The sequence below is a fragment of the Octodon degus genome, unplaced genomic scaffold (assembly GCF_000260255.1).
Source record: "Octodon degus isolate 3935 unplaced genomic scaffold, OctDeg1.0 scaffold00017, whole genome shotgun sequence".
Taxonomy (NCBI): domain Eukaryota; kingdom Metazoa; phylum Chordata; class Mammalia; order Rodentia; family Octodontidae; genus Octodon; species Octodon degus.
In genome coordinates, this window is record NW_004524593.1 from 23,230,643 (window position 1) to 23,242,981 (window position 12,339).

The window sequence follows — 12,339 nt, forward strand, 5'->3', positions numbered from 1 at the left end:
GTAGTACTGGGGATTGAACCCAGGTCCTTGTGTTTGCCAGGGAGGCACTTAGACTGTCGAGTTATCTCCCCAGCCCCTCCCTAGGTCTTGTCCTCCACCACTGTAGGAGGTCTCAGTGTCCACTGCTCACAGCAGTGGGCACCCAGCGCCACCCCTTGTGTCCCCTGGGCTGCCGTTCCCTGGCCACCATAGCCAGCATGGGCGATGGCACCCACGTGGCCCCCCAGGTCACTCAGTAGGAGCAAGTGTGCCCTGCCAGCCTCCCAGCCAGCCCAGCCATCCCGCAGTGGCCCTGCTCACAGATGCGGGCCCATACTTCCTGCGCGGGAGCCCCAGGCTATGTCCCACACAGAGGCCATGTGGCTCTCGCTCGGGGCTCAGCCGTGTGGATCTGGGCACTGTCCCTTGGATTTGCCTTGTGTTTTGGCTTAGAATTTGTCTGAAACTCTACTTTTTAAAAGTTAATTATTAGGGAACTCTCTACTGAGTTAATCAACAGAGAATTAGAAGTAATTGAGTCGAACCCTTACCGAGCACAGAATGGCCTCCGATTAGCCCAGACGCCTCGCCCACGGTTTCCGGGGCTGAAAGCTGTTCTCCCTTAATTAACCTTCTGGATTTTCTCAGAGCACTACATCAGCCACTGAGGGCCCTGCGCTCACAGCCGGCGCAGGTGGAGGGGCTGCGTGGAAGCTGAGGCCGCGCTCACAGGGCCACTGTCGGGAGTGAGGCTCAGGCTTCTGTGCCCGCTTGAGGGATGCCTGTGATCAGTATGTGGCGGGTCGCTGGGATTCAGGGGAACCCCGGGGCTCCCCATGGTGACCGGGGCGACCCCTCTGCCCGGCTCTCAGCCTCAGACCATGCACTTGTGTCAGGCTACCGAGAAGGCCATCTGAGTGCAGACTCGCTCTAACCAGGCCCACGGAGACCTGTATCTAGCTGAGCTGCCTGGCCCCTCCAAAGGGAGCCCCGAAGTGCCGGGGCGCAGTGCCAGGAGCTGCGCGGGGACAAGTGTTGGTCGCGAGTGCTGCCTGGCAGGGGAGGAGTGATTGCCTCTGCCTGTCCACCTGGCAGCACATAGTAGGTAGGCAGCAAGCAGGGTCAGTCTGCTCCAGCCGACCTCATACACATTGGGGTGGCTGGGGGGGGGGGCGGCCGCCACCATTCCAGGCACTATGCCCAGGCTGCTGGCGTGGCTGAGGGAGGAGGCCATCGGTCAAATCTGAGCGGCAGATGAGTCAGGAGCCACTGCCCGAGCCTGCAGTGTGTGGGGTCAGGCAGGCAGAGCCTGCAGTCCCTGGGGTCACTGCTATGTGGCTCATAGCAGGAGGGACAGGAACAGTGGCTGCACACACCAGGGCCAGGTCCATGGGGATCCCATTGGGCAGGGCTGGACGCATCTCTGGTCACTGACTGGGTTTTCTGTCCAGTGACCGATGGCCCGGGACCAAGCACCAGTGTGCGGAAGCCCTCAAGGGCAGCAGTGGGCTCCTGCTCCACAGGCCCACGGTTCCCTGCATGGCTCAGCACGGGCCGAGTGCATGTTAGAGCTTGCACCTCACTCTTCAAGGATGGTCCCTTCATCAGCAGCACCCGTCGGGGACCTGGTCATTCCTCTTGGGACAGACACAGTTGAGGCAAATGGGGCCAAACCCTGTGGATGGGCGTCAGTTTCTGCTGAGAGCTGTGGAAGGCGTTTATCTCCCCCAGGGGCTTCACACGGAGGAAGCTGACCAGCACCAGCTCCCAGAGCCAATGGGAGAGAGCCTCTGAGGAGACTGCAGGTCCCAGGACACGGGTGTGACCTGTGACCTGTCCAGTCTGGGTGTGGGGCCTCCTCTGTTCCCATGCAGGGCTGCCCAAGTTCCAGGCCCCTCTAGAAGTGGAGGCTTCCTGCTGGCCAGGGTGTCTGTGGAGGGGAAACTTGTGGACCCGCATGCCACCTGCTCCTCGTGGTCCTGGCCAGTGTGGCTCTGGAGTAATTGCTCAGGGCCCCAAGTGCCTTCTGTCCATCTGTGGTTCAGCCACCTGCAGTCCTGGTCTCCTTAGTGTCCAGGAGGGAGGCGTGAAGCACACCTGGGAGGACCCAGCTGTCCCCGCCTGCTGTGGGCTAGTGGTGCCGATGCCCACAGGGGGACCACGCCAGGGGCCCACGTTGGGAGGAAGCTGGGGCGGGGGGCTCCTGTAAGCTCCAGCAGCCTCTGCTCTGTGGGAGAGCAGTACTGAGGCAGATGTGACACCTGAGGTCGCCGTGGGGAGGGGAGCTAAGGAGCTGGGAGGGTTGGGCCTGTAGGTCCGCACAGCCCCCAGGCTCAGTCCTAGGCAGCTCAGTGTGGCCTGCAGTACAGAGACCGAGAGCCAAAGAGACCCTGTCCTGCTCTGGTCACCTCTGGGGCTAGTCACAGTGAAGGAAGCAGAGTGACGCAGCCATCATTATGGGGCGGGGCTGCCTTTCGGGTCCCCAACCTTCGGGTCCCTGGAGGATGAGCCTAAGTCATGCCACACCGCCTCAGGGACAGGCATGGAAGACGCCTCAGGGCGGTGGCCCACCTGGCTCTGCCTGCCACGCCATTAGGAGCTCCCACCATGTGGCTCCTTCAGCAACAGTGACCTTTGTGAGACGCGTCAGAGCCGCAGCTCAGAGACCACTAGGCTTCTCTTACACGACAAATGTAGAACATAAGTAATTTAGAGCAAAATAAAAGAAAGATGACAGGAAATACGGAGACATATCTTTACCACGTGGCAGGAGGAGGGGCGCACGAGGCGTGTTGCTGACCCCACAAGGAACGTGAGCTTGACGTGCTGCATGCGTGTACTAAGTGCAGATTACAGATTCAGCAGACACTGCTCTGCCATGTCACGTCCAAAGTGCTCCGACCAGGGAGAGAAGCGGCTTGGAGCCCGGAGTTCCTTCCTGCTGTGCCCTGGCCCCGGGAGCGGCCTCTGTCCCTCGGGTGCCTTCCCACCTGCAGAGCTCTTCCCTGGATCCTCTTGGGCTCTGTGGGTTTAAGCCAGGGTGGTTTGTCCATCTGGGGACACTGAACCACATCTGAGCCGTGTCTCAGTGGCCACAACCAGCTGGTGGTAGAGGCCGCCTGGTCCAGCAGGAAGGCTGACTGGTCCCCAGACACCAAGAGGCCACGGCTGAGGAGACCTACTCCAAAATCCTGGCAGACAAGAGTAAGTCCTTCTGCATGTGGGACGCAGGAGCCTGGGCCTCTGCATCTGAATGGCGGCTCTGCTCCTGGAAGCGCTCTGCTCTGCCCTTTCCCACAGTGCTGGAGGGAGGCCCCTACAGTGCCAGTGTCACCAAGGGCTGTGTGCAGGTTGGGGGGCCAGCTGGAGGCCCTGCAGCTGGAGACAGCACCATGCACTGGCCTTTGCCCACTGGCTATGGACCTAGCACCTGTGGGACACCGTAACTCACAAGTCACAGAGATGTCACCACAGAGGAGCCGGAGATGCCCTCCTCCTAAAAGCCAGTGGGGATCTCCACAGAAGTCAGCTCCGTCTGCTGGGCTGCAGCCAGGTGGGGAACACAGAGACCACATGGCTAAGGGACCCGTCTGTCCTGCCGGCTGAGGGCTGGCTCTCCACTGTGGCCGCTGCCTGGTGCTCTGTCTTGGGGACCTGAGGGGTAAGGGCCTGGTGGGAGGGAGGCAGGGCTGTAAGAACGTGCCATGGCCAGGCTGGTCTGTCTGCCCAGGCTATCAGCTCCAGAGCCAAGTCCAAGCTCCTAGGCTGGATGCAGATGAAGAGATGCAAACTTCCTGGCTTCCGAGGCTGGCCTGTGGGGAGGGTGTTCTGTGTGTGTGTGTGTGTGTGTGTGTGTGTAGGGGCAGCGTGGCATCGTGTCATGTGGGTTAGTGCTGTGGCTCCAGCCTAGGCCTGCTCTGCCTGCCGTGGCAACAGAGTGGGAAGATCCCTTCCTGTTTGCAGACTGGATCAGCCGGCCCCACCGTCTCAGAGATTCTGCTCCAAGTTTAGTCACAGCACTACAGTAAGAAGGGAAGCTGCAGTGGCTGAGGATGGATACCACTGCACGTACACTGGCACTGCTCCGGGAAGCCTCCCTCTGCTTCCCGGGCACCCTGCGGCCCTGGGACAGCGTCGGCCCTGCCTGAGCTCCAGGAGTGATGTGTAGTGGGAGCAAGCATCTGGCACCCTGTGACTGCCCACGGTGTGCACAGGCTGGTTGCAAGGCTGTGGGGCCCACGCCCACCACCTGTGGGGCCCACGTCCACCCGCGGGGCCCAAATCCACCCACGGGGCCCACATCCACCTGCGGGGCCCAGTCAGGTCTGGCCCGCTCATTGCCCTCCCCAGAGCCCAAGTCAGTGTTAGTCCCTGCAGCTGTCCTGATAGCACAGCGCTGCAGCTCTGGGCTGCACAGACACAGGGCCCCCTCCAGGGACACAGGGCACAGGGCTGTGCCAGGGCTGGGGAAGCGGGTCAGTCCCTTGCTGACAAACCACAAGGGCACACCCTCCTGGTGATGACGCCAGTGTTGCGGTTGGTCCCAGACGCCTCGGGCCACGCTTCCCAGTGTGCTTACTGTGCGGCACAGGGTCCTTCTTGAGGCCTCCGCCCAGCCTCCTGGGATTGTGCTTGGAGCCACACGGCAGCCAGAAACGCCCGCCTTGGCCTGGAAACCATGACTGTCTCCAGAGCTGTCGCGGGCTGCCAGCGAGTCCCCACCCCGCACTGAGCAGCTGTGCTTTCCCCACCTCTCCAGCCCGGGCAGGACCTGGGGCCCTCAGGCTGGGACCCGGGCAGGAGACCCTGCGATGTCTGCGGCCTTTTTCCTCATAGCAGCTGGTCAGCCTCTTCAGAGGGCCATAGCTCCACTACTGGCCGTGTGTGTGTGAAATAGGCCAGGGGTTTTTCTTCTCTTTTAATGAAGACAGGAAACTCTGTGTGTGTGTGTGTGTGTGTGTGTGTGCGCGCGCGCGCGTGCTCGTGAACATGCATGTCTGTTGTCCAACATCCACCAGGCAAAATCAGTTGACGCAATCTTAACTCACTCTGCCCAAGTCTTAGCTCACTTCTCCCCTTTTCTCCAGCTGTGACTCAGATGGTGGGACACGCCACGGAGCATTGCCCTCCCTCCAAGTTAAGCAGCGTGAGGAGGGAGCCAGCCAGACAGCACCCTGTCTGGCTCCCCACCGCTGTGAGCCGCGCCCACCGCCCCGCAGAGGTAGAGGGGGGAGGCACCACGCGTGTGGGTCTGGATGGCTGCGCATCCTCTGAAACCAGAGACAGGGTGAGAGCTCCTGCACACCTCCTGGCTCTCAAGAGATGGGGAGAGAACGTTTCCCCAAAACAGAGAGCAGGCTGGGCACAGCCAGGAGAGGGCGCCACATGCTGGATAAGAGCGCCGGAGCAGCCCGGGCCACAGCCAGGGCCCAGCAGCGCCGCGGTGGTGCAGACGTTATCCCGGCAGGCCTGGCCTCGTGTCTCCCAAGTCCGAGCGCACCCTTACCCCTCCGCAGTGAACACAGCCATGGCCTCTGAGGTCCGAGGTCTGCGCCTGCCCCTCCTGTCCCAGCAGGTTTCTGGGGCGCCCTCACCCACAGGCGGCCCTGCTCACCCTGCAGCAGCGTCCTCTTCAAGGACTCCCCCTGGGCACCATGAGCACCACGTCCTTGTGCCTCTTCTATGTTGGAGCTGGGCCCCTTCCCCACTGCTGTCGCCCTCTTGCGCCTACAGGAATGGCTGGCCTGCTGGGCAGTGTGGCCCCCACTTACTGCCCTAATTTTGCAGTCTCCTCCAGCTCCTTGTACGCCCCGGTGGAGCTGTCCATGAACTTACCGGGGTGCTACTGGCAGCCCACAGGGACACAGGGACTCCCCGTGCCTTCCACCTAGGAGCAGCGTCTCCTGGCCTGCTCAGAAGGAAGGCCGCTGGTGAGACACAGAACAGCACCCCAGTCCAGGGTCCCCTCCTGGGTGTAGCACTGCATGGTGACAGCTCCTAACAGCCACGGCCAGCTTCCCAGACCTGTCAGGGACCAGGAGGTAATATGTGGAGCTGACCTGACCGTGGGCCATTAGAAGATGGAGGTCTGCCCTCAGGGTCTTGGGAACATGAACACTACCATATGGGACACGGGTCACCCACCACAGGATAACCTGCTAACCTGGGCTTTCACAGAACTAAAGAAGTTCGTCATTAAAAACATTGTTAGGGCTGGCCTGATAGCTCAGCCGATTAAAGCTTCTGCTTAGGCAGATCCAGGGGCAGGGGCTCGGTCCCAGCCTGCTGTGCCGCCCTCTCCCCTGGGTTACCCTGAGACAGCAACTGAGACTGGGCATGGTGGCACGCGCCTATAATCCCAGCACTTGGGAGGCTGAAAAACAGCAGGATCACTAGGAGTCTGATCTGTGTAGTGAGCCCCTGTAGACCCTGCACTAAATACATTAAAAAAATTTGTTAGTAAAATGAGAAGTCAAAGCAGGAACTGAGGAAATGAGGGTGTTCCATTACCTGGAGGAGACGTCGTGGTTTGTGCATGGGTGTCCTCCCAGGGCAGCACGAGTGACAGGACTGTGTCCCCAGCTGGGGGCACACCTCAGGGAGCCAAGCTGATGTGCTTCTGCTGTGACAGTTTCTAAGCAGAATGCTCAGTGCATATTTTGATGACCTTGTATCATTATCCAGTGAGCACAGCTGTCCCCTACTGTCTAGTCAAGAACAGGACAGCACCTTGGAAGTCCTCCTGCCCGCTCCCCGAGGCCACTGTCACTGCCATCGTCACCACTGGTGAGCTTTGTCTTTCTGAAACTTCTGAAACAGAATTGCTCAGTATATAATCATTAACATCTGATCTCTTTGACCTAACGTTTTTGTGACATCACTCTGTGCGGCACATATGTAGCTACAACTGGCAGCTTTGCTGAAGCTCATCAGGAAACTCATGGAGGGCACAGGGCCTCACCCAGAGGACGTCCGCACCACGCCTGAAAAGGACTTGTGACGAGAATGTGGACGCATGTGGACGGACCAAGAAAGACATGGAAAAGAAACATGGATGCGAGGACAAGAACTTTGCAGAAGGACATCGTGCCCAACAAGTGAACAAAAGAGTCTCTGGCCTGTTGGTCATCAGGACAATGCCAACAAAAAGTGCCTGTGCTAGAAAGGCCCACGTGGAGCGCAGCTCCCGGGCTAGCGATGCCGATGTGAGCGCTGCACCTCCTGGAGTGCAGCCCCGCGCATCGTGGCAGGGTGCGTGACGCCTGGGTGTGCACACAGTGTGTGAAGCCCAAGAGTGTGCCCCAAGCGCACAGCAGGTTTCCGGCAGCGTTATTCGGTCTGGCCAGCACTGGAAACACCACCTGTTCTGCCACCGAAGGGTAAACTGTAGCAAGCAGAAGCTGTCAGGAATGAACGTGTGGGCAGATGGGGGAGAACACTCCAGAAGGCGTGCCAGGCACAATTCTGTCTGTCACTAGTACAGGGCAAGCTGGCTCTTGAACGAGAGGTGGTTCGATAGAGCCAGGCTGGCCTGCGTAGGCGCGTGTGTGCACGCACATGTGTGTCACAGTGGGGAACAGCAGAGGCATCCCGGGAGTGGATGGCAGGCCCACAGAGCAGATGAGTGAGGGGTCACCACGACACACCTTTGGTTTAATTTTCCTAATGTATTTGAAAAAAAATCTGTATTAATAAACATAAGAAAGGATTAGAAGGCAAAATATACATAGGTTCCTTCTAGGATTAAAATATAGAGACCCAAAGCCATGGCGACAGGGTGCAGAGCCTCGGGTGAGTGTGGTCTCTTACAGCCTTACGGGCGGTGCAGGGAGCGCAGCCAGCAGCTCTGACACCCCGGGCCCCATGATTCCTGCAGCAGCTCCAGGAGGTGGCGCAGTGATGTCCCAGGTGACAAGGGGACCTAGCACTCCAGGCCACACAGCTCACAGCCACGGAGCCCACTCCTTTCCATACCACAGTTGAGCAAGGTGACATGGGCAGGAGAGAGGAGGTCGCTTGGTGCTGTTTCTGGAAGGCCTGGTGCTGAGCTGACAGATGCCTGAAAAGTGGGAATGCGCTGTGGCCATGGGGTGCAGTAATTCTCCCCCAAGGTGTCCAGGGCCACCTTGTATCCCTAGGACGGAGTGCAAGCAAGCGGTGCCACATGGGCGTTGTCCCTACAGATGGAGGCGGACGCACAGCTCTCCTGATTGTTCCCTATTTAGTGCTAGCTTGCAGGCTCATGCCTGCCTCGGCATCACTGCCCAGCCCATCCTGGAGCAGAGCCCCAGGGAAAGCGTGGGGCTGTCACCTTCCCCAAGTGTCCTGCCACGCCGGCGGTGCTGTGTGCAGTCCACACAGCACGGCAGAATGGCAACACTGGGTCTGAGAGGAAATCAAGGTGACTGGCTGCTGCTGCTGCGTGCAGCTGCAGTTTTCCAGATCTGTTCTGTTCCATTTGGGAGGCAGCAAGACAGAACCTTGAGTGAATAGGGACAGTGAGAGGTGGACATTCTCTTAACAGCAGGAAGGAGACCCCAAAAAGACCCCCAAGTGTCAACCTGGCCAAGTGCAGCAGCACCTCTGTGGCTCAGGACGCGCTGCAAGCTGCCCTTCGCTAGGAGACAGAGGCTACGGTCTGCAGCTGAATGTTGCGGTCTTCCCTCTTTCCCTTCACCTTCTTTAGTATGTGCTGAGAGAGTTTACTGCGAAACCAGCCCACGTCCTGGTGCTCCTCGGGCCACCGCAAGTACTGCCGCTTCTGCACAAACCCCCGAATGGCTGGATGTCTCATGAGCTCGTACGGGGACAGTGACCCCAGCACCACCACAATGAGAACACTCTGCAGGTCAGACACACACCGCTCTTGGGCGTAGCTGAAGGCCTCCAGGCACCACCCATCGCTGAGGAAGTGCCTGCTCAGGAGGCAGACCACCTTCCTGCTGCTCCAGATGGCGGCCTGGAGGTTGGCAACATGGTCCTCCCCTGGGACGAAGTCTCTCTCCTGGAAGCACAGGGAGAGCCTGTTTCGGTCACTGTACTGGGCATCCAGGTGTTTAAGCAAAGCATTCTGCACCCACCTAAAGTCTTTGCTGCTGAAGCAGAAGTAGGCATCATACTTGTAGGTGTCAGGGTCTCTTCTTGGGGGGCGCTCACCCAACACCAAGCTCTGTGCTGTCTTGTAGCACAGGAAACAAAGCCCCCGGAGCTTTGTGACTACGAGGATGGTCATGAGGAACACGGTCACACTGACTGCAGACACGACAAAAAGCGAAAAGCGCAGGGACTTTAAGGTCTCCTCCTCATCACAGCCCTCCGTGGAAAGTGAGAAGAGGGACAGGTCGGAGAGCCAGGCAGGGTAGGCGCAGACCATGTCCTCTGGAGCTCCTTCCAAAGTGACGTTGGTGTGGTTGAGCCATCGGAGGAACACGGTAAGCTCACACTCACAGATGAACTTGTTGTGCGTTATGTCCAAGGAACGAAGCGTGGCAAATGAGCTGGGGTCGGGAGACAGGAGCTGATTCCAGGAAATGTCCAGGACCTCCAGGCTGGCTGGCAAGCTGCCAGGAGAAATCGTGGTCAGCCTGTTGGCGGTGAGGCTGAGTCCTCTCAGTGAAGTCAGGTCACTGAACACCCCAGGGGGCAGGAAACTAAGGTAGTTATTGTTCAGAAACAGAACCTGGAGATGGAAGAGCCCCCTGAACACATCCCAGCAGAGCCCGGCTTCCCAGGCGAGTTGCAGCATATTTTCTCCAAGGAAAAGGTTTTTTAAGCTGGGGTTTGCTGAAGGGCGAAGGCCTGGCTGACAAGAGGAAAGGCGGTTTTGGTTTAAGATGAGGGTCTGGATATGAGGCACCTGGAGGAGGCGGTAGAGATCAGCCAGATTTTCTAGCCTGTTTTCTGATAACTGCAGGAAGTGGACACTAAGTCTGACATCTGGCAAGCTCACCAGCTTATTGCCACTTAGGAGGACAGTAGGAATGCTTGGGATGGGAGGAATGGTCTTGAGAGCATTGTCCCGGAGATCCAAGGTCTCCAGCTTTCCCAGGAGCTGGAAGGTTTGGGCCGCGATGATCCCCAGGTGGTTCTTCTGCAGATCAATGTATGCTACGCGAGGCAGCCCGCGGAAGGTGAAGCTGTACAGCTCCCCCAGGAGATTGAAAGACATGTTGAGGACCTGCAGGCTGTGCAGCCCGAGAAACGCTCCTTCTGAGATCTTGTTTATCTTGTTGCAGGCCAGGTTCAGCGCCTTCAGGACCTCGAGTGTCTCGAAGACCCGGGGCTTCAGGGAGAAGATGAACCCTTCAGAGAGGTCCAGGCTCCTCACCAAGCTTCTGGCCAGGCCTGCGAATGTGCTGGTATCGGGGTCTGCAATGTTCTGGAAGCCAAAGCCAGAGCCCATGATGTGGTACTGAAGGACCAGGGAGGAAACCTCGCTCCCCGAGATGGCGTGGCTGAAGTTTCCGGTGATAGCCACTGTCCAGCCGTTCTGCGAGACATCGAGCGTCTCCAGCCGTAGGCTCCGGAAGGGGTTCCCACACCGCTCCCAGTCCACCCCCCTGCTGAACACATAGGTCAGCTTGAGACTGAGGAAAGACAGCGTCTTCCCTTGGAGCGCGCTGAGCTCGCCCTCACACACGGTGAGGATCCGGTTGAGAGAGAAGTCCATGGACTTTAAGGAACTCAGTTCCTGGAAGGAAGGGTGAAGGGAAAGGCTGCTGATCTGATTCATGGACAGGTCCAGGTGGGTCAAGGAACTTAAATTTCTGAAGTAACCGTCCCTCAGCACAGTCTCCGAGAGGCCACAGGAAAACAGTCTAAGTTCGAACAGCTGGGGCAGGCCTTGGAAAGCGTCCGGATGTAGCACATGGATCTTGCTGTTGCCCAGATCCAAGATCCTGAGGTTGGGCAGGTTCTGGAAGGCCTCTGGGCCAATGGTCATGGGTGTCCACTGGGCCCCGAGCTCCAGCAGCCGGAGCTGCTCCAAGAAGGGGAACGATGTGCGGGTGACTGTCCCGATGTAGTTAAAGCTCAGCAGGAGGTTCTTGGTGGTGGCAGGGACTTGAGGGGCCTGGGTGAGGTTGCAGAGACGAAACAAGGCTATCTGGCCGTTGGAGGAGCAGGGCTGGATGCCGGGTGCAGGGCTGGCCAGGAGCAGCACACCCAGGAGAAGGCCAAGGAGGCTCGCCAGGGCCCTAGGGAGGAGAAGAGACGACAACGCTGAGCCCGAGGCCCTGCCCTGGGCCCTGCCCTTGGACACCCTCGCCGTGTGCGGTGCCCTCGGAACCCTCTGCACCTCTGCCCCTGGGAACAGGCTGCTGGCTGGTGCTGCTGGTGTAGACGAGGCTGTCCTGGTCATCGTCCTATGACACCCCTGCATTTTCTACATACTGGTCTTTTATGCCAGGGACCTCAAGGACACCAGGCCCAGGCTGGGGCTGCAGTCGGGAGCGAGCGCTTGCCTGGCGTGTGTGCATCCTGTGTGTAGCTGCCAGCACCACAAAACAAAACCAAACCAACAACAACTTACCTATTGTTTACATTAACTGTGTTTGCTCATTCCTTCAAGATTTGCTGAGGAAAACTAGAGAAATCTGCAGGAAGGTACAGGAAGCTTCCTCCAGCCAGTGTCTCTTCAGGCCCAAAAGGTCACCTGAGGGCTAAAAGCACCCCACTGCCCTGGCCCCTGCCTGAGGCCCGTCTGCAGGACCCTGAGCTGGCCAGCACACCACACCTCTCCTTGCATGGACCTCGGGTTCTCTGTCGTCTCCACAGCATCCAACTGGGTCAGTGTCACGAAACGTGCCAGCCCACACTCGTGCTGACATCTGTGTGATATCTGTGACCACTGAAGCCCACGGAGGCGAGGAGGGTGTTGCCTCTGCCTGGGGTGTTAGCCTAGTGTGAGCAGCAGCAGAGAAGGGTGCTCTGTACGTGCGCCCCACGACTGTGCGGGGTCCTGGGAGGAGAGCAGAGGGAAGCTGCAGGGACCCTGTGCTCGGATCTGTGGCCCACACAGCTCCTCCAGGCCTGGGGCCCGGATCCCATTCCGTTTGCCCACTGTTCTTTCAAACCCACCTTGACATTCTTTTCCACTCACCTAGTATTTGTTGTCTGTCTCCCAGTTAGACAGTATACCAGCATTTGAAATGATGCTGGTGTTACAGGCAGCTGAGCTAGATAAAGTACTACAGGCATCAGATGGGGCTGGGCCCTACAGGAGCCAGAGCGGGAGCCGAGCTATCTTACAACCGGGGAGGCGGGCACCTCCTGTGGGCCAGACCTCAGGACAGCAGACAAAACAAAAGAACTCACAAACTTCCTAAGGATAGAAGTCAGGGGCTGATACTCTAAGTAGGT

At 58.8% G+C, this 12,339-nt stretch overlaps 1 protein-coding gene across 2 annotated transcripts in view; it reads right to left on the reverse strand.

Annotated features, from left to right (window-relative positions):
- Window positions 1–7,608: 7,608 nt before the first annotated feature.
- The window catches only part of Tlr5 (toll like receptor 5), a 12,847-nt gene continuing 8,116 nt past the window's right edge, over window positions 7,609–12,339 (reverse strand). For both annotated transcript variants that reach the window (XM_023710318.1, XM_004626950.2), the window contains one exon: window positions 7,609–11,174. In XM_023710318.1, coding sequence (XP_023566086.1) covers window positions 8,597–11,174 — 2,578 coding nt within the window. In that variant the 3' untranslated portion in view covers window positions 7,609–8,596. The remainder of the gene's footprint in view (window positions 11,175–12,339) is intronic.